Genomic DNA, 21,173 nt, shown 5'->3' with positions numbered 1-21,173 from the left:
ATACCTGTAATGCTCTGATCCTTAATATTTTCATGAGTGGCTTTTATATTTTATATAGATATATAATATATATATTTAATATACACAAATATATATTATATATAATATACATTTAATATACATAAATATATATTAATGTATATATGTGCATATATTTATATATATAAATATTTTATATATATATATATATATATATATATAAAATCTCACTGAGGTTTCAGCACAAATGCCACCTCTTCAGGGAGGACTTCCCTAAGCAAGCAATCTAAAGCAAGTCTTCCCTTAGTCTCACTTCACACTATTTTACTTCTTCACTGCACCTACCATTATCTAAAAGTCCTTGTTTATATATTGTTTACCATTTATTTTTTTCTTTACTAGAATTTACGACCCATGAGAACATGGATCGTGCTATTCTTTCTTAATATTTTATTCACAATATTTAAAATAATACCTGGAAAAGTAGGAGAGTCTCCAAAAGTGTTTGATAAATGCTTGTGCCTAAGCATGTTGGCTTCTCTATTTGACACCCATTTGTAGATTTACTAGTGTCTGACTTAGTCCAGAATACAACAGTGGATAAATAATGGCTCCTTGGGAAGCCTAACCATTAATTCCATCAATAAATATTTACTGACTATGTATTCCACTATGTTCCAGGTACTCTTCAACCTTAGTGTTTAGTTCCCTTCCCAGCAAAATGGGATTTTATTAACTACCTATCTTAAGGAAATGTATAAACAGGGTGATTGTGAAAGTAAAAGGAGAGCTATATGTATGGTACTTTATCTATTACTCTTATGCACCTGCCTCTTTCCTTTGTCTGGTAACAGAAACTTATGACAAAAGTCAACTAAAAAGTAGCATTATAAATTTTGGTACTCACAGAAGGTGATAAATATGAACATCTTTTTCGTAGACACATAGCAATGAAATGTTTGGGGAGTGAATCCTCTATATGTGACAGTGAGGCATAACTTTTTGTATTTCTCTCGCCCCAAAACAATTCTATTTAAAATTATGAAAAATCAGGGATTGTGCCACATGGCTTCCCTAGATGCCGGCCTAGCCAATCGCCACTCCCCACAGCCCAATCTCATCTTTCTTAGCCTCTGTCCGGGCCTGGTGTGATCTTGCATAACTGTTATAAAACTTCTGAATGATGTGCCTGACACCATTTGTGTGCAACTACTGTTCTTTATCCTTCAAAAGCACTGATTTTCAGTGCTGGTCCACTGTGACAAAGCCAAGAACAGCAGGGTTGGGACATTCTCAGGATCAGCAACAAATGCTGAACCCTTCTCCACATCTCTAATCACTGGAGCATGGAAGGTTCGTTTGCAAACATTCACCATTTGTAATAATAGTCTACACTTAATAAAAAAAAAGTTTTGCAGTCAAATTTGAGTAAAAAGCCTTTCTTGTAAGTACTTGGAAGAGGAGAAAAAGAAAACAGAGGAAGGGCCAGAAAAGGGACATGTGCGTTGAGTCAGGGAAAGGCCTGGAAAGGTGTATTTCCCCAGCCGTCCGGAGCCCATATGTGCTTCTTAGACTGAAGGGAAATTTGTTCTTTGGGGCTACGGAAAGGGAAATATCGGTGGGAGAGAGCCTGGAAAGGGAGAATCCAGAAGAATGGGCGTACCTACAACTTCTTTGGCAACCCTCGCCGGCCCAGGCGCCCAGCAACGGTTGTGCAGTCCACGCGCCTCACGCTGTGGGGCGGGGCCGGCGGCGGTCGGAGGCGGGGCCGGCGGCGGTCGGGGGCGGGGCCAGAAAATACAGGGCGGGGCTGGCGGCAGCACGTTTCAGTGACATCCCAGCTGTCTTGATTCCTCCGGGTGCCCTGTGAGTTTATTCGACCCTTTTCCTTAGATGACTTCTGAATATTGACTTATCGAGTTTTAAAAGTCCAGAAACAAAGTTGACACTATTGGGCATTTTAGCCAGGAAGCAGTGCCTAGGATTGCAGGGGCCGAAAGTATACCTCGTCAAAATTCTGATTGGGTTTTCCCTGACCTGAAATTAGCTTAAGTATGCCAAAGAGTAAGACAACATAGTCTCTGGAGTTAGTGCTACCTGGGTTCAAAGTTTGGTTCTGTCACTTTCTACCTGTGGGATCTAGACGAAGACATTATTATCTTCCTGACCTTGTTTTCTCATCTGTAAAGGATGTTGTGGTGTTGGTTTGAGTATAAATGAGAGAAGGCAAGTGTCTGAGACAGGGTTTGGTAAGAAGAAAACAATGTACTGTTATCAAAATAAAACTTTTTAATTTTTGCTCATGAAATCTTAGGAGATTTTAATTTTTGCTCATGAAATCTTAGGAGATTTTCAAATGAAATCCATTTTGGTTGAAGGTGGGTCCATAAGCTTTGGGGTTTGTGTCCACACAGTGGTCCATCAAGTTCCTCTAATGGAATTCCAAAGCTTCTTAAAATAGTTGAAAAACCACTGTTATTGAAGAAAGTCCAAAACTTTTAGAAACACAAACTGTTCTTTCCTATCTAACTTCTGACAATCAAAACAAGTTTTACTACTTAACATTATATTTTATTTTTTGTAACATTGTATTCTATTCTATGTTTTTTCCTAAAGTTATTTTGTACTCTGGGAATGTTCACTTTCTCTTTTACATATTTAAGTCTGTTATGGTAGATTCTAAATATCCTCCCAAAGCCCATATGCTAACAGCTTGGTTGCCAGTCCATGGTGCTTGCTATTAGGAGGTTGTAGAAATTTGAAGATGTGGAAGTTAGGGGAAGGAAGTTGTAAGTGAGAGCAAGATATTAAAGGGAATGCTGGGACCCCTACCCCCTTCCTGGTTCTGATTTTGCTTCCTGGCCTTGAGGGGAGCAGCTTCTCTGCCATAACATTCTGCCTTATCACAGATCCAAAAGCAGTGGGACCAACTAACTATGGACTGAAACCTCTGAAATAATAACCCCAAATAAATGTTTCCTTCTTGCAAGCTGATTATTTCAGGTATTTTGTACAGTGAATGAAAGTGAGTAACACAGGGTCTGACTCAAATTGCATCTCTTTCTTGAGTGACAATAAGAATCCATCTTTTTATTATAGCACCTTCAGCATGGTGTAACTTTCTCAGCAAGGATTGAAATTATTTTCTCTCTCCTTTTACAAAGTAGACAGGGTCTTTGTCTTAGGGTAAGGTAATGACTTGAGCCTGTGGGAAACACAGTTAGATCCCCAACGATATTCGAAGGAGGAATAGATGGCAGAGCTGGGAGGGAGAACCTGTCCCAGAAATCTGATGGACACAATAGCACTGCTCTGTGCTTAAGACTCCTGGAGATTTGAGTACTTTAGGATCCATGTGAGGAAGATGAAAGGCACATCAACAAATGCACTTTGAGAATTTCCACCAGGTCAGTGCTAGGCTAGATTAAGTTGAATGAGTCATCTAAAACAGGTGGTATTTCTTGTTTCCAAAATGGCATGAAGCAATTTCCCCTGTTACAGAGAACTATATAAATGATTTATATGGAAAATATTCTGAGACATTTAAATAGTAATGTCTTTCATTTATTTGAAGACAATATAATGAAACTTTAACAATGGTCTTAGAATTTTTAATCTATCTGATATCCTTGCTTGTAAACAATTAACATAATTTTAAAATAATTAAATCAATTATATTAAAAAATGCCAAAGAAAGCAAAAAAATTTTTCAGAAATGAGAACCTTACTTATACTGACATCTCCACTATATTTGACATGATTAAAAGTAGCTTTTAAAATATCTTTTACATGAGTAGTTTTCTATTTCTGATTGTACTTCAATAAAATAAAAATTTGACCAATGATCTATTAAGTATAATTTCAATGCCAACTCTTTTTTCAGGGCTGGCAACCTGAGCTGAGTTCACAAAAGCTGCACTAATAACTTAAGAAAACAGCGAAAGAAGCACGCAACACGCAGAAATACCTTTTGCTTGCAGGAATTGGGGACGGCTCTCGACCTTAAGGGTCTGTTGGAAAGAGAGAGAGAGAGACTGAAAATCCTCTATTTACTGGGGAGAAAGACATTCTAGAAATTTCAACCCAAATAAGGCAAGGGATTGGTTTTAGGGAGTTGCTTGGTGATGTCTTGCAGTTAGCAGATTTGACTAACATCTTGCGGAGAGCCATGCCATCTCGGGTGTGTGTGGGATCAAAGGCAGAGTAAACAAAAAGAACACACACATTCCCAGAGTACAAAATAACTTTAGGAAAAAAACACTGAGGTAAAATAGAATATAATATTAATCAGAGAAGCAATGTCAGTCCAGTCCCCTCATGTGCTCAAATACTCACAGCTTACACACATAGCCCATGACTGGCTCTCTACACTTTTCTAGCCTTATCTCTCACTAATTCTCTTTATCAAACTCAAGTGCTAATCACTATGCTCCAGACTTCTTCTGTCTTCAAACTTTGCTCATCTTCCAGCCTTCCACCTTGTTATTCCCATCTTTACCTTACTCTCTGCTATTAACCTATCCATCCTAGTTCTGTCCACTCTGGAAGACCCATGTCAAGTATCACCTCCTCTAAGAAACTTATTAGCAAATAAGATGTGTACAAAAGCTGAAATCCAAATGAAAAATTTGCAACTTGTTCTTAGTGGGGAAGTTGAGGAACATCTCTTAGAGGAAGGTGATGCTGTGAATTCAGTTTGCATGTCATCAGTAGTCATTTCTTCAAGTAACTGTCTGCAATACTAATTAACTTATACAAAATATAATTGGTTTAACCAAATCAGAATACTATTAAAAGTTTTCAGGACCCCAAAGCATTAGAAACGGAAGTCCATAGAATGTAGAAAGGACCGAAGCCTCTTCCACTGTCCAAGGCTTTCCTCTCTCTCTTTACTGTTGGCAGTGGCGTTACCCTGCTGCCTCACACCCCTTTAGAAGGCTAAGTCCTAACATCCTTTGCCAAGGCCCTACTTTCTTTGGGGAGCTATGCCTAAACTACACCTAAACCACCTCTGAATTGATTGGATGCTCCTACACCCTTGTAGTTCTGTGTAATAGCACTTAAGCTATTTTGTAATCTTTTGTTTGCCTCCTCTACTAGGCTGTCAAATCCTTAAGGAGAGGAACTGGACTAGTCCTGACGATGTGCCTGCATCACCAAAGACTTTTAGTAAGTACAGTTGCCTTTTTATTTGGGGGTTTCACATCTATGAATTCAACAATCTGGAGATCAAAGATATTTGGGGAAAATCCAGAAATTTCCAACTAGCAAAACTTGAATTTGTAGCATACTGAGTACTACAGTACATGTGAATGAAATGATAGGCAGGCATTATATTAGGTGTTATAAATAATCTAGAGATGACCTAATGTATATAAGAGGATGTGTTTCTGTTGTATACAAATATCACTCTATTTTATATAAGGAACTTAAGCATCCATACATTTTGGTATCTAATGGGGAACTTGAACCTAACTTCCACTGATGTCCAGGACAACTGTTATCTGTTGAAGGAATGAAGTTTCAGAGTCTGCAAAAGTAGAGAAACAGGTGAGCATTACATTTATGGTGTCCCACCAAAGTGTACCTAATTAATAAAGTTCAATTTGAAACACCCATATGACTTTTGGTATAAATTAATTCCATTCATACTGAGAAAAATACAGAACCAGAGAATAACCAGAGTCAGGCTGACATAAGAATGAACTCTGCTTAAAAGAAGTGAATATTAAGTTAGTTAGAAGAGCCATGGTGGAAAGGGCTGGCATTCTGGATATTAGCTTTGTAGGATTAGAATATTCATAATTCAGTTATTTAATACATATTTAATATCTACTTCAAGATTAGATTGTAGGGATGGGGCTGTAGCTCAGTGGCAGAGTGCTAGCCTTGCATGTGTGAGGCACTGGGTTCGACCCTCAGCACCACATAAAAATAAACAAATAAAATAAAGGCATGCTGTCCATCTGCAACTACAAAAACAAATTTTTAAAAAAATTAGATTGTACTTTGAATTCTAGGTCAAAAGGGTGAGTTGGGATATGACAAATAAGCAAAAAAACACTTTGGAGATACACACACACACACACACACACACACACACACACATATATACACATACATGCACACATAAATTAATGTGTGTGTCATGATAGAAACCTAAACTGTATTTGAGTGTTATTCTTTTAGCAGTGAGGACAGAGATGATCTAGTATTCCTAGAGGAATTTGGGGTGATACATAAAAGCAGAGAGAGCCTGTTCTAAAGTGGGATAAAATATGACTTATGCAGGTTCGCCCTTCTTCTCATTTTCTCTGCTGTCGTGTCACAATGTCTGGAATTCCCAAGACAGAAGTTAATCTTTTGCTTTAGTTACCATCTTTCAAAAACCCCTGATAACATGCAAAAATACATTGTTAAGTATTGTTAAGTAATGTTAGTAAAACCTAACACAATGGTGGCTCTGGCCAAGTATTAACTTGCCTTCCCCCTAGGGATATGCATGCTTAGGTAGAGATGCTTCTCAGCCTCCTCACAGCTGGATAATGTCAGCACCAATAGAAAGTAAGAGGAGAAATGTGTCTGACCTCCACATCACTTCCTTAAAAATAAATGGCTTTACATGCATTTTCTTTTTTTTCCCCTATACCCCAAGGGCTAAAAAAGAGACCTGGTAGAGATCTGTCTTTAACCCAGGTCCTAATCTAAGGCATGGCAGACCTTCAGGATTGAAAGACATGGGTCTCAGAGAAGCCCCAGGAGCCAAGCCCTTTATTAGCATCAACCAACCACCAGTTTCATGAGAGGGAAATAGAATTGTGTTTTGAGAATTTATTTTTTGATTCCTTCCTTATAGCAACTTATATTACCCCAATTAATGTGACATTTCATGACACTTGCCAAGATTTGAAAAATTAGCTCTCTCTTACTAGAGAATTGCAAAAGCCAGAAGATGTGGGCCACAAGAAACAAATAAGAGCTGTATCAGGTAACTGGCACAATTGGAAGGTAGATTCAGAAGGGCCACTGACATGAGGACTGAATATCCAGGTAGGGGAGAGATAGGTTCTTTTAACATCTGGATGGACCAAGACCAAGAATCAATAAAGATACTTTGTATACTTTAAAATTTTGGTGGGGCCAATCAGTTACAATACTTCATAGAAAGGTAGTGAGAAAGGTAAAGATGGAGAAGGAGAAGAATAGTAAGGGCAGAAATTGACAAGCGACTGCATTTTGGTTTTTAAAAACAAAAAAGGAAGTGAAGCCAGAAACAATTCAAGTCATGAGAGCTCAGTGACCATGAATCCTGAAACTGTTACAGTAAGTTAGAACAAGCTATTGGGTAGCTGAGGAAGGTACTGAACTCGGTCTCTGCCATGCTGACTTTAAATCGTGGCAGTAAAGTAGATATGTCCTTATACAAATTAAGATAAAGGATGAAGGGGTGTCTAGGGGGAAAAATAGACATCCGTAGATGTAGAACATTTCCACCCACATGCTAAAGGCAAGGGCTAAAAATGCTGTTTAAGACAGTAACACTTTTGTTCTATTACATTTTAAATTTTTTTTAAATTTTTTTTATTGGTTGTTCACAACATTACAAAGCTCTTGACATATCATATTTCATACATTAGATTGAAGTATCCATTCTGATGAAATTGGCTTCTGGGAGAAGCTTTTTATCATTGGGTTCAGCATTTGTCTTTCACCTCTAAACTGGTTGAGAAGTCTGTCCTTGAACCTCATCTTGATTTTGCTGTTCAAATTTCTGGAGAAGCTTGGGACCAAGCAAACCAATAAGCAGACTTCCAATTGGGGCTGTGATGAGGATGGACAAAAACGCCACTGTCAATACATCCATTCCATATTTTTCCAACTCTTTCTCTCCATGTGATCTTGCTGTGTCCAAAGCCACAGATCCTATTGCCGCCTACAAAAGTTTAAGGGTAAGGTTGGAAATATAAGACAAGCACATATTTTAAAAAATGACTTATGTTATCATTTGCAAAAACAACATTCTTATTCTTTGGCTCAACTAAGAAAGTTGAATTTGTCTTCTTTCAACACCTACTGCAGCTGGTTTTAATTATCTATAAACTCTGCTCTTGCATGGGGACAGACTGTTGACTCCAATGTACCTATTTGCATAAGGCTTGGTTAATAATGGTCAGTCACCTACATTTCAAAACGCAAGGCAAATATGGACTATTAATCAAATATAGCCTGAAGTGCTATATAACAAATTTCTTTGGAGTGAAGATGAAACTTACTAGTTGTTTCATTCATTTATCTTTGCAAGTGAGAAATTAAAATGATTTATAAAAGGAATAATATTTATTGGAAGATTTAAATGAATAAGTATTAGTTTGGAGCCTGAACTAATGGTTCAAACAGCATGAAACATGAAAGCAGCAGAGACTTTCAAAACTTGAAGTTAATCTTATTAGGTATTTGTTTAACTTTGCCACCAGAGTTGGTGAAATGTTTTATTTAAAATGTATCTCCTAGAGAGTATTATGAAAATTCTCATTTTCTTTTAGAGGATAAATATATTATTATGAATGTACATGGGGAAAGATGTATTGATCAATGTGGTTAACCTCTTATTCCATAGCATAAAAATGTTCACCTCTAAAATAATAAAACAGAAGATAAAGTATTATACATCAGACACAAGGGCTAGTTGCCCACAAATATCTAAATGTTTCTCTTCCCTTCTATAATAAAACTCCCCAGTTTTCTCTGTCACATTGCTATTCAATCAGAGAACTTATATTTTTTTCAGCCTCTTTTATACCTAGATGTAGCTTGTATCTAAGTTCTGGCCACTAAGAGACGAGTAGAAGTGATAACTGCTACTTATAAATTGTTCCTGAAAGGAATGGACATATATATTTTATTCATTTCTCCCTTCAAACTGGATTTAAAAAATACTAAAAGCTGGACTCCTGGGTAGAAGGCACATGCTGAGGATTGTGGTCACCTTGACAGGTCTAGAATGTCCTTGCTGGATTGTTAGTAAAAGATTTTTAAAAATCTGTTTTATTTAGTCCCTACACACAGAGGCTCTTTGTTGTTGTGGGCTACTCTGTTCCGTAACTAATTTCAACATTTTATGAATTCCTGGATGTGCTTCACACATTACATTACAATGCCTACTTCTCTTTCAGTTCTCTATTGTGTGTTGTTATTGTTTGGATCTTGAATATCTACTGAAAGCTCATGTGTTAGGCAATGCAGGAATGTTCAGAGGTGAGATGATTAGATTATGACAGATGTAACCTTCCAGCTGGATTAATGCATTTAATGGATTCATAATGTGAATGGATTACTGGGTGGTAACTGCAGGCTGGAGGAAAGAGGTCACTGGGAGGCATGTCCTTGGACTATATCTGGCTCCTCTCTTGCTTTTTCCTCTTCTTGGCTGATATGAGCTGAACAGCTTTCTTCTGTCATTCCTTTCTGCCATGACATTCTGCCTCATCTTGGGCCCAGAGCAATGGAGCTGGCCAAACATGAACTGAACCTCTGAAACCATGATCCCAACATAAACCTTTCCTCCTCTAAATTGTTGATGTCAGGTAATTTGGTCACAGTGATGAAAAGCTGAATGTCTTTCTTCTGTCATGCCCTTCTGCCATGACATTCTGCCTCATCTTGGGCATAGAGCAATGGAGTTCACCAAATATGAACCGAACCTCTGAAACCGAAGCCCAATATATACCTTTCCTCCTCTAAGTTGTTGTTGTCAGGTAATTTGGTCACGGTAATGAAAAGCTCACTAGCACATGTGTGTTTGTGTATGTACATTTTGGGTTTTGTGTGTATGCTGAATTGTGCTTTCAAATACATTTCTTATAGCAGATCACAGACAAAGTTTAAAAACACTAGTATCACTAATATAGAATATGCATATATTAGAAAGTCTTATTTCTTCTGTAGTGCCAACAGAAGAAAAAGAAAATTCTATACAATATAGTCAGCCCTCCCTGTCCATGGATTCTGAATCTATAAATTCAATAAATACAGATTGAAAATATAAAAAAATTATATCTGTACTGAATGTGCCTAGTCTATTTCCTTGTCAATAATCCCTAGACAAATAAATAAATATTATTTATTTGTAAATAAGCAAAAATACAGTATAACCACTTTTCACAGCATTTATATTGTATTAGGAATTATAAATAATTCAGAGATAATTTAGTCTATATGGGAGTATATGTATAAATTACATGCAAATACCATGCCATTTTATATAAGGAACTTGAGTGTCTGCAGATGTTTGTAGTTAGATGTGGTCCTGAAACCAATTCCCCATGGGTACTGAGAGATGATTGTACTTGCTCCCATTAGACTTACATTATCCAACACATCCTAGATAATTTTACTTATTTTAAATGTTGTTCTGATGGTGGGAGAGTGCTAGCTTTCAAATTTTAACATTTAGGAACAACTCTCTCATACACAAGGTAAAGTCATTATTTTGATATTTATCTATTGAAGTTACTAGAATTTGAATGAAAGCTGAAAACACTGTGAGGGAGAAATTATTCCATTTACTATATTGTGATATCTCTGAGCCATTATAGCTCTGAAATCTTTTGAAAGTCTGATGGAAATTTTTTTTTTTCAGGAAGAATACCCAAGCTCAGGGCCACACAAAATCTGGAATATAATTAGAGAACATACACATCTTCCAAAGCCACTTAAATTAAGAACATCTAATTTTCAGTTTATGACAATAAAAGTTTACATACTTCAACAATTGCCAAATAATCAGGTATAGAACAGTTTAATCTTGTTAGATATAATTAATCTGTAAATACACAATATAATCAGGGATGTATTGCATTTGCAATAAATCATAATCTAGACAGTTCTAATTTAACTAGCAATAATAAGTATTCTAAGGCTTGCTTGGTCAACAGTTTCAAGCACCTATCCTTAAGGGCTTTCTTTGTCCGTTGTTCATTGGAGTGCACAAATTTTGTGTCAAGTGATCAAGACACATGTCAGGAAGTTCAGCTAGTTGTGAATTATTAATATCAAGTAATGATCTAGGAAATGAATACAATAGTCCTCCTTTATCTGTAGGGGTTATGTTTCAAAATCCTTAGTGGATGTATGAAATTCTAGATAGCCCTGAGCCCTACATATTACCATGTTTTTCCCCCTTTAAGTGAAGAACTTTCACCATTTAAACTAAAGATTAAAAGAAGTACTTAATGGTTTTCTTTGGCATGTCGAAATTGCCAGCATCACTCTCTTGCACGTTGGAGCCATTATTGAGTAAAGCAAGGGTCACTTGAAAGCAAGCACTACTGCCAGGAATGGTGGCACATGTCTGTAATCCCAGCAGCTCAGGAGGCTGAGGCAGGAGGATTGAGAATTCAAATCCAGTCTCAGCAAAAGTGAGGTGCTAAGTAACTCAGTGAGACCCTGTCTCTACATAAAATACAAAACAGGGCTGGATATGTGGCTCAGTGGTTGAGTGCCCCTGGGTTCAATCCCCGGTACCACCAACCCCCCACAAAAAAAATTAAGAAAGAAAAGAAAACAAGCACTGCAAGACTGAAACAGTTCATATGACAACTGAGACAAATACTAAGTGACCACCAGGTGAGTGGATACTTTGGACAAAGGGATGATTTATGTCCCCAGGCAGGACAAAGCAAGATGGTGCAACATTTCACGATGCTACTCAAAATGGCAAGTAATTCAAAAGTAAAGACTTGTTTATTTCTGGCATTTTCCACTTAATATTTTTAGACTGGGTGGGCCATGGGTAAGAGAAACCACAGACAGTGAAACTATGGATAAAGGAAGATTACTGAAAAGCATTTTTCTGAGTTCTTCTTCAATAAATCTTTTCTCAATTACATATGCAATTTCTGACAAATCATAATTTATTCTAATCTTTTTGACATTGAAGTTTCTCAAAACATTAAATGGGTCGAGCCATTTCTGTTTTACTCTTCTGGGAAGATAATGAAATAAAAAGAGTTAAAAACTCTCACTTTCAGTGACTTACGGAGCTCTAACTTATGAAAATGCAAACCATTCCCTTCTGTCACCACCAGTTTCTAGTACTGTAGGAATTTATTGGAATTTTAGTTATATTCTGGTGATCTAAAGAAATTTAAATGAGCCATCACATTTAATCACCAATATACCAAAAATAAACTTTAAAAGAGTGTATTAGTATAAATGCTTCCTAAATCCACCTCAATTATTAATTTTCACAAAATTTAAACAAGTCTTCTTATTTGTCATCTTAAGAAGTCTTATAAAGTGCTAAGACATCCTATCCAACATTACCTGGACTGTGGCCTTCGGAAGCCATGCAAAAGAAATAAATATCTTTTCCTTTATGTTAAAACCAGCAAAACACACCATCAGAAATGTAGTCAAAATTCGTATCAATACTGCAATGCCCAAGGTGGCAACACAAAGGCCTGAAAGAAATACTTCATTTTTAGAAATAACAAAATATCTCATATTTAGTTGCTGATTCAAAATAACACTAACAGCAATAATTTTAAAACATTAAACTATTAAAATATTGCAATGATTAGGCATTATTTATGAAAAAATCAATATTAAGTATTGATCAATTTGTTCAAAAACAGATATTTCCCTTAGATTAAAACCAGAAATTCAACATATTTGAATTTTTACAAAGGAGATTTGAATGTTATCTCTCATATACTTTTATAGTAAGAGCCACACTTTAATCTACTTGTTTAACAAGAATTTATTAAATGATATCATGCATGACAAGCTTTAAGCTAGTTACTGGGACACACAAATGTATCATGTACAAACTTTGCTTCTATGAGCCTTACAATTAGAAAAAGGCAGAAACATAAATATCTAATTCATAAATACTATATGATAACTGAGGGATAAACAAATTGGTAAGTATTCGTAGAAGTGGAAAAAATAATATTTCATCAAAGTAATTGAGAACTCTTTGCAGAGTATAAAATTAGAGGTGATATTAAAAATATTCATCAGCCAGCATGAAGGGAATGAGCCAATCAGATGGAGCTATAGGCGGCTAGTGTCTTCAACAAAGAGCCACAAGAGTTTCATAAAGAAACCATATTCTAGATTCACAACAGATTTTCCTGCAATGTCTATGTGAAGTTCAGAAGGGATATGTTATTTTTTCAAGTTCAAAGGATAGACATCACAGGAGGGTCTTTTGTGAACCCTCAATATGATTTCTTTATGGAAGGTTTTTGTGGCTCTTTGTTGAAACATATTTCTCTCGGGTATTCAAAAGTGTCTGTTGCCTGCTGCACAAGATACAAAAGATTTGATTCTGGAATGAGATAGTTTACAATTGATGTCACTGGGATAAGTAAGATCAGAGAATTGAGAGAGGAATGAAAAGCCTTGGTAGAAACTTTGATGAAGAGCAATGTTTAAGCTACATATGTTATAAATGAGGACTTGGAGGACTCTGGAAAATAGCAGAATTCAATATAAGAGTGCTTTAAAGAGACACAGCACCAAATGATTTTGAGAAATCAAGTAAAACAAAGGCAAGATTTAGCAATGAAATCATTCTGAGAACACAGTTGGTTATATGATGGGCCAGAAGTAGACTGAAATGTATTGAGGAAGGGAATGGGAATTTAAATGGAATCTAAGTTTGAAAGGAGGAAAAAAGAAATAATGTTTATAGGTAAAGGGCAAGATAAATGAAGAAAGAATACAAATATTTATCTATTTTCAATACATTTTTTCCATGTATGCATTATTTTAAATTGTAAAATACTTATAACATCTACCAACTTAACCATTTTTAAGTGCACATTCATACTATTGTGCAGCCAATCTTCAGGACATTTTCACCTTGCAAAACTTAAAAATTTAAAAACTCTGTGCTCACTTTCCCCTACCCCTAGCCCCTGACAACCACAATTTTACTTTCTTTATGAATCAAACTACTCTGGATACCTTATATAAGTGGAGTCATAATAGTATTAATTTTTTTTTTTTGTTACTGGCTTATTTCACTTAGCCTAATGTTCTCCAGGTTTAACCATGTTGTAGCATGTGTGAGAATGGGAGAATATTGGGGTTTTTTTACTAATATCTTTTTTTTCTTTTAAAGAGAGAGAGGAGAGAGAGAGAATTTTTTAATATTTATTTTTCAGTATTTGGGCTGGGGCTGTAGCTCAGTGGTAGAATGCTTGCACTGAGTTTGATCCTTAGCACATAAAAATAAACAAATAAAATAAAGGTATTCTGTCCATGTACAACTACAAAATAAAAATTTTTAAAAAAGATAAGTGAGATTAGAGACTGATTAAATTCTAAAGAGAAGAAAACTGTAACAAGTATATTTGAAGATGCATGAGAAAAAGAAAAGAATCTATATGTGTGATTCAGAAGGCAGTAGCAAGGGATGGGGCTCATACTATGGATAGGAGAATATGGTGATGAGGAAAGGATAAAAGAATGAATATATATACACATTGCTGTGTGTGAATCAATGTACTTTTTAATTGTTTGAGTGAATAAAAGATTGAGTGAACAACAAACATTTGTGTTTCATGGATACTTATTATAGAACTAACTAGTTATCTTTAAAATTCCAGCCCTTAATCAGATCAGGGCTAGATGAACATTCCTATCCTTCAAAAAAGAATTTTAACACCTGAATTTTCTGGATAGGAGTCAGTAGTGTTTTTTTTCTTTACCAGGAACTGTATTAAAGGAATAGAATTTAATGTCTTCGATTAACAAGCATTGTTTTCTAACCAACCACTCTAAAAGATTCAGATCATAATTAACATTTTATTTAACTGTAAAAGTGGGAACCACTGAACACATAACCATTGAATATATTTCTCCTGAATATAAAAAGACCTGATTTTAGTACAAGAACCACTTTGAAATTCTTACCAACAGTTTCTGGTCTGAGAGATGCAATAGATACCTCTGCTCCAATCAGTCCAAAAAGAAGTGGCTGAAAAATGTCCCAGGCAACTGCAATTATCTTTTCAACCTCTGCCTAAAGAAAACAAACAAAACACATGCATTTTTATTATGTGAAGCTACAAATGTCAAGAACTTAACTAATTCAATCAGAATAATTTGATCTGAGACAGATTCTTTCTTTTTTTCTTTCTTTCCTGTGTGTGTGTGTGTGTGTGTGTGTGTGTGTGTGTGTGTGTTGCTAGAGATCAAATGCAGGGCCTCTTGCATTGCTAAGTAAGCACTCTACCACTGAGCTACATCTCCAGCTCAAGATAGGCTTTATTTCTGTGACAACTATAAACAAAAGATGAGCTAAGAACAGCAAAACAAGTAAATGAAGATATTTCTAACACAAAAGTGTAAATGGCCAAAAAAATTAAGATGCTAAAACTCAGGGAAATCAGAGAAACACAAATTAAAATGATCTTTTGGGGGGCAGGAAGGAGGACCCATCACATAAGAAAAAATATTAAGTTTTCATAATGTCAAGTATTTGTGAGATTGAAAGGAAACTCTAATTGGTAGGAGAGCAAATTGATAAGCTTTTTTATGGAAGAGAAATTAGGATCTGTTAACATTGTCTAAGAATTTACATTGAACAGATATTCTTTTCAATTAACTAATAAGAATCTATATTTTTAGATGACATTTAATGCTCACTGTCATATCTCTTTAAGGATCTGTAATTCCTTATTAAGCAAATTGACAGAGAAAGATTACATTATTTCTCTTTTTCCTTCATTTTAATTTTTATTATTTCTGGTATGTTTATTAGGGTGAAGATTCTATTTCTGTTAGCTTATAAATGTTGAAAGACAAAGCACTTTAGGGTTTGATTTATTTAACAGTTCTATAGCTATAAAATGCAAAAACTTTATAGTTTCACATCATAAGGAAAGAGATAAACTTAGGTTCAAATCTATCACCATTAATTGCAAGTAGCCTATATCTTAGTACCTTATTTGTAAAATAATAGATTTATATTAAGATTCTTTACCATTGAATGACAAAAACTAGTTCTACCAAAACTCAAGTCCATTTGCTACCCTTCCACACATCTTCAAATTTTACCCTAATTTAATCTTTTGAGAATATCATAATGAAAGCTTAGACTTTAATTGATAATCATAATGATAAAAAAAAGAATGAACGATGCTAACTTTAAGTTGCTTAGTTTTTGTTGGTGTGACTAATTTTAAGGGGAGTCTTCAAATATATTTCATACATTCAGGACTCCAATAAAACTAAAGAGTTTATCAGATTACTTCTATTTCTAAATAGCAGACAAAAGCCACAATTTTTTTTTTTATTATGACACTGGACATGGGCTTATTATATACTGTAAAACTTTAAAATGGGAGAAGAATCACATCTTCTTATGGCTTTTACATAATTTCAAAACTAAAATGATTTTTTAAATAAAATGGAGTCATCAAATAGGCAAAGTACAAAAGAGTTAAGACTACAGCAATAAAAGTTATTATCTGTTGAAAATTAAGGCTACTTTAAACATCTTTATACACCATTATAAAATCCTCAGAAATGTAAATCACTTCCAAGGATGGACAAAAGAAGAAAGTTAAGAGAAAGAGGGGAGATTTCTTTATGAGTTAAATATCTACTTGAATTGATAATTCTCAGATAATTTAGCAATTCATAAAATTCAAAGTATATGAAGAAAAGAAAACCTTATAATTATAAAGGTCATCAAAAGAAGCACTGAATTTGAAAACACAGATGAATGAGGGATTTAAAATGGTGACCGTATTTAAATGACACAATTAATGATTATAAGGAAAACTAAGCAGAAAAACATGAGATTGTGTCAGAAAAATACATACACAAACACAGTTTTATAAAATATTTTAGTTTCTTTAAGTATAACAACTTGGGGAACTGCTATCTTCCAGTAATTTGCCAAAATAATAAAAACAAAGTGAAAGAGAAGAGGTACCAGATATATGTTCTCCAGGCCTTTTAGAAAACATGAAGTTGTTACTTTGGTCACATTCCTGGGAATATGCAAGAAGGATGATATTGTGGACATCAAGGGAATGGATATTGTTCAAAAGGAATGCCCCACAAATGTTACCACGGCAAAACAGGGAGCCTACAAGCTACCCAGCATGCTGCTGGCAATGTAAACATGCAAGCTAAGGTCAAGGTTTTGCCAAGAGAATCAATGTGTATATTGATCATATCAACCCAAGATATCTTTCTGAAATACACGCATGAAGGAAAATGATCAGAAGAAGAAGGAAGCCAAAGAGAAAGTAGCTGGGTTCAACTGAAGCACAAACCCGCACTCCCCAGAGAAGCACACTTCGTGAGAACTAGTAAAAAAATAAAAATAAAAATCTGAGCTTCTGGAACCTATCACGGTATAATAGCTGTAAAAAAACAAAAACAAAAAAATCTCCTTGGACAGTAAAATACTTTTCTTAATTGAGTGGAAGTGTGGTGTTCTATCTTAAAGAAATATTTAAAGAAAAAAAGAAAGTGTAACAACTTAACAGCAATGTTGCTAAAGTATTGCAGAATTTACAGGAGTGTCATTTCCATTTTCCTATGTAATAGTTACAACAAGTTTGTAGAATTTTTTAAAATAATTTTATTGTTGAGAAAACAGTATTAAAGAAGGCAAATAATTTGCTTGGGATTATACAGCTAGAGGGTAGTAGAACTGGAATTAGAATTCCATCTCCATAGCTTAAATCTTATACACTTTTCATTATGTCATGCTGCTTTGGTAGTAGTCAACAGAAATAATAAGGGCTATTATTTACTGAGTATTCATTCAAAGACTAAGTGCTAAAAGCTCTAGAGGATTTCACTTATTCCTCTGCTCGATGAAGATGTTGCTATAATCACTCCCCATTTTACAGAAAAGTAAATTGAAGCTTGAGAAATTAGATAATTTCTACATGGTCATATAGTAGTAAACTACAGAGTAGATATTAGCATTAGAAATCTCAGCTCTTAGACTGTTATCCTATTGAACAAGGAAGAAAAGAATCCCAATTCTGGACTCATTGGTTTGGTGTCCTCAGAAGTAGGAACTTATCCAGAGTCCTAAATTAGAAGAGATATGGAGATTATCTGCATATTACTGATTCAATAAACATTAGTTTTCTTTTCTTTCTTTAAGGAACCATTTTGATTTACAAAAATGGCCTGTTTTTATCCAGGCTCTGCCACTTACTAGCTATTTGACCTTAGGCAATCTATTAAATATTAATAATCCTTGGTGTACCCATTTGGAAAATAGGTCTAATATCTACCTTTCAAGGTTATTAATATAAATAAGTGAGATATCTTTAAGGAAAATTTTAAATTATGACAGAAAAGCTTATAATAAGATATTGTTAGGTCTGATGCCACAAAAATAGGAGATCTGAGTGCTGAACAAGATAAAAAAGGTACAAAAGGTTAATATATATTTAGATGTCTATGTGAGTGCATATACTTAATAATAACTTAACAATCAACACTTTATACTTCAGACAGATTCCCATCATAGTCTACCTATATTCTAAGCAGATGAAGTTGTAACGAGATAGGTATCACATTATTACTGGTAGAAAAGTAAGCAGATACAATTCTAGAAAGCAGAAACAGACAAAAAAGACCTGTCAATGAAAAAGGGAAAAATATAAATGGTTAAATACATTTTTTAAAAGGTTCAATTTCATTGTTCATAAAAGAAGCTTAAAAGAAAACAAGATACTACATTTTACCTCTTAGTATAACTAAAGATCAAAAACAACAATATTCAAAGCTAGTGTTTGAGTGTGGTCCCCAGACTAGCAGCATCAGCAAACTTTAAGAATTACCTATAGACTCATTCATACAAGATATTTATATATTAAAGAGAATCTTCCTATTATAAACTGAGTACTTATATCATCCCTCATTTTCCTATCACTTCACTTTCCTTGTGGGTAGAGGCAAGGTTATAGGATGAAGGGGTGTGCTGCTGCCTTGCTTCTTTCTAAGGATTCTGCTTTCTGTCCCCCGCTGCCAGCCTGGGCTGCTGATTAATGAATCCTGCTCTTGGAAGCACTGACCCACTCCTTTACAGAATAGCATATGATCTTGCCAAGTTCAAATTTATTTTTTAAAAAAAGAATCTGGAAATTAAAATAAATAAATGGCAACCAGCCAAGTTTCAGAATACATATTGAGAAAATGAATATTGCTAATGTTTTTGAAAATAAGAAAAACCAAAATAATTTTATTAAAATTAAAAAAAAAACTTTTGACAAACTAGCTAGTAATTTCATGAAAAGATCATTAGCTTTATTCATAAAGAAAAATAAATCAAATTAGTAGTGACATATTTTTCACCTCTCAGATTTCAAAGTATCTGAAGACTGAAAATTACTTAAATAAAAAAAGCAGATCCTCTTATATACCTTTGTTGGGAATGTAAATCTGTACAACTTTTTAATGTAGAAAATTGATACTCTCAAAAATACAATTATGCATACTCTTTCCTAGAGCAATCCTATTTCTAAAAAATGTATTCTATAGAGAAACTCAAAGATATACTATATTTTGTTGATTTTAAGACATTTTTACATTTCTGAAATTAGAATATTATGGCATAATTTAATTGGTAGTATTTTTCTTTCTTAGTTGTATATAAAGTAATGGTGTTTTTAAGAATAGATAATGTCTTAGAATTTAGGAAATATGGTATATGTGAAGATATTTTATTGAAGCACTGTTTATCTAGGCATAAAACTAGAATAACCTAAACATCTTTCAGTAGGAGACTGGTTAAATAAAGTGTGATCTACCCATATAGTGCAATATTCTACAACCATTAAAACGGAATATAATAAGGAAAGAGACTGGTGTGGTAGCCCATGCTTATAATATCAGCTACTCAGGAAGCAGAGGCAGGAGGATCACAATTTCAAGGTCAGCCTGGACAATTTAGTGAGACCCTCTCTCAAAATACAAAAACAAAAACAGGGGTTGGGGATGAGCTCAGTAGCAGAGCCCTGCCCTAGCATGTATAAGGCTTTAAGTTCAATCCCTAAAACCACAAAAGATAATAAAAATAAAAACAAACAGAATAAGGAAGACATCAGGATAGTATGACCATGATATATTTTTAAGTAAACCATCAAGTTTAAATTAATATGTAAGGAGGGAAAAGGATATGCATGTATGCACTGAGTATATATTTGCATATGGACAGAAAATAACTTTCATGATTAAAATTTTGCTTAATTTAATGTTAAGAAAGTATCTGAAAAGAAAAAAATTAGTCTGGCCAAAAAGAACCATTAGCCAGATTTAAAATGCTGCTCACCTTTTTGTTGCTCCATCCCATGCCTGCAAGGAAAGCCATGACCAATGTGCACAGTCCTCCTGATCCAGGAAATCCAAAGTGCACACTGCTGAACACAGCTAGCACAGAGAACCCTAAAACCAGGAATGCCCTCTTCCACACAAGCTTGTCCTTTAAGAGAAAAATGCTGATTAGCTCAATTATTTCAAATTGATTTTTAATTATTGATTCAAATAACCGATTTTTAATTATTTATTTTTCCACATCCACAATGTAGAGGGAATGAAAATGTCCATTTCAGTGTATGACATTTATTTCCTCTTCCTTAATAAGCAGAGTTACCAATGTAAGATCCTCTTTTAGGAACACCAGTTCTCTTCCTCTGCATTTATCAATGCAGAATTTCACAAGGTTTAAGACAGTTGGCACCAAAAAGTACATGGGCTTTGGAGCCAGAAAGAACAGGTTAAAAGTCACTTTTCTATATCATTGGTTTAACTTTTCCAAGTTCTGTTTCCTCATGTCTGAAAGAATGTACATCAATAGGGTTTTTGTGCAGCTTAAAGGTACAACTTTATTATTTTCAGTCTCTCTCTTTAATTGGATGCTTCCTTGGGTTTTTTTTTTTTTTTAATTCTTGAATACCAACAGGCTTTAAGAGCCAACAAACTGAGACAGTAGTTGTTTGTTCTTGTTATTGCCAAGTGTAAGAACTGTGCAGTTTTTTCCTTTTCAAATTTCTTTTGTCACTTTAGAAAGTAGGCCTTTAAAGGTGATTGATGGGGAGGCATGCAACTCTGGAGATAGATTACCTGAGTTCTTTCCCAGCTCCACTATTTTCTAGCTACATGACCTTGTTCTCCTTACTTACTTTCCTAAGCCTCAATTTTCT

At 34.7% G+C, this 21,173-nt stretch overlaps 1 protein-coding gene across 12 annotated transcripts in view; it reads right to left on the bottom strand.

Moving 5' to 3' along the window:
• Window positions 1-2,480: 2,480 nt before the first annotated feature.
• SLC9B2 (solute carrier family 9 member B2) overlaps window positions 2,481-21,173 on the bottom strand; it is a 61,673-nt gene continuing 42,980 nt past the window's right edge. For 9 of the 12 annotated variants that reach the window (XM_081304277.1, XM_081304272.1, XM_081304275.1 and 6 more), the window contains 5 exons: window positions 20,303-20,452; window positions 14,905-15,013; window positions 12,304-12,440; window positions 7,692-7,912; window positions 4,002-5,509 (listed from right to left, as the gene is read on the bottom strand). In XM_081304277.1, coding sequence (XP_081160403.1) covers window positions 7,694-7,912; window positions 12,304-12,440; window positions 14,905-15,013; window positions 20,303-20,452 — 615 coding nt within the window. In that variant the 3' untranslated portion in view covers window positions 4,002-5,509; window positions 7,692-7,693. The other 3 variants (XR_014023304.1, XM_081304278.1, XM_081304276.1) reach the window with 3 other exon arrangements.

Source organism: Spermophilus citellus, assembly GCF_964194105.1.
Source record: "Spermophilus citellus genome assembly, chromosome: 8".
Lineage (NCBI taxonomy): Eukaryota > Metazoa > Chordata > Mammalia > Rodentia > Sciuridae > Spermophilus > Spermophilus citellus.
This window is presented reverse-complemented; position numbering and strand designations above follow the sequence as displayed.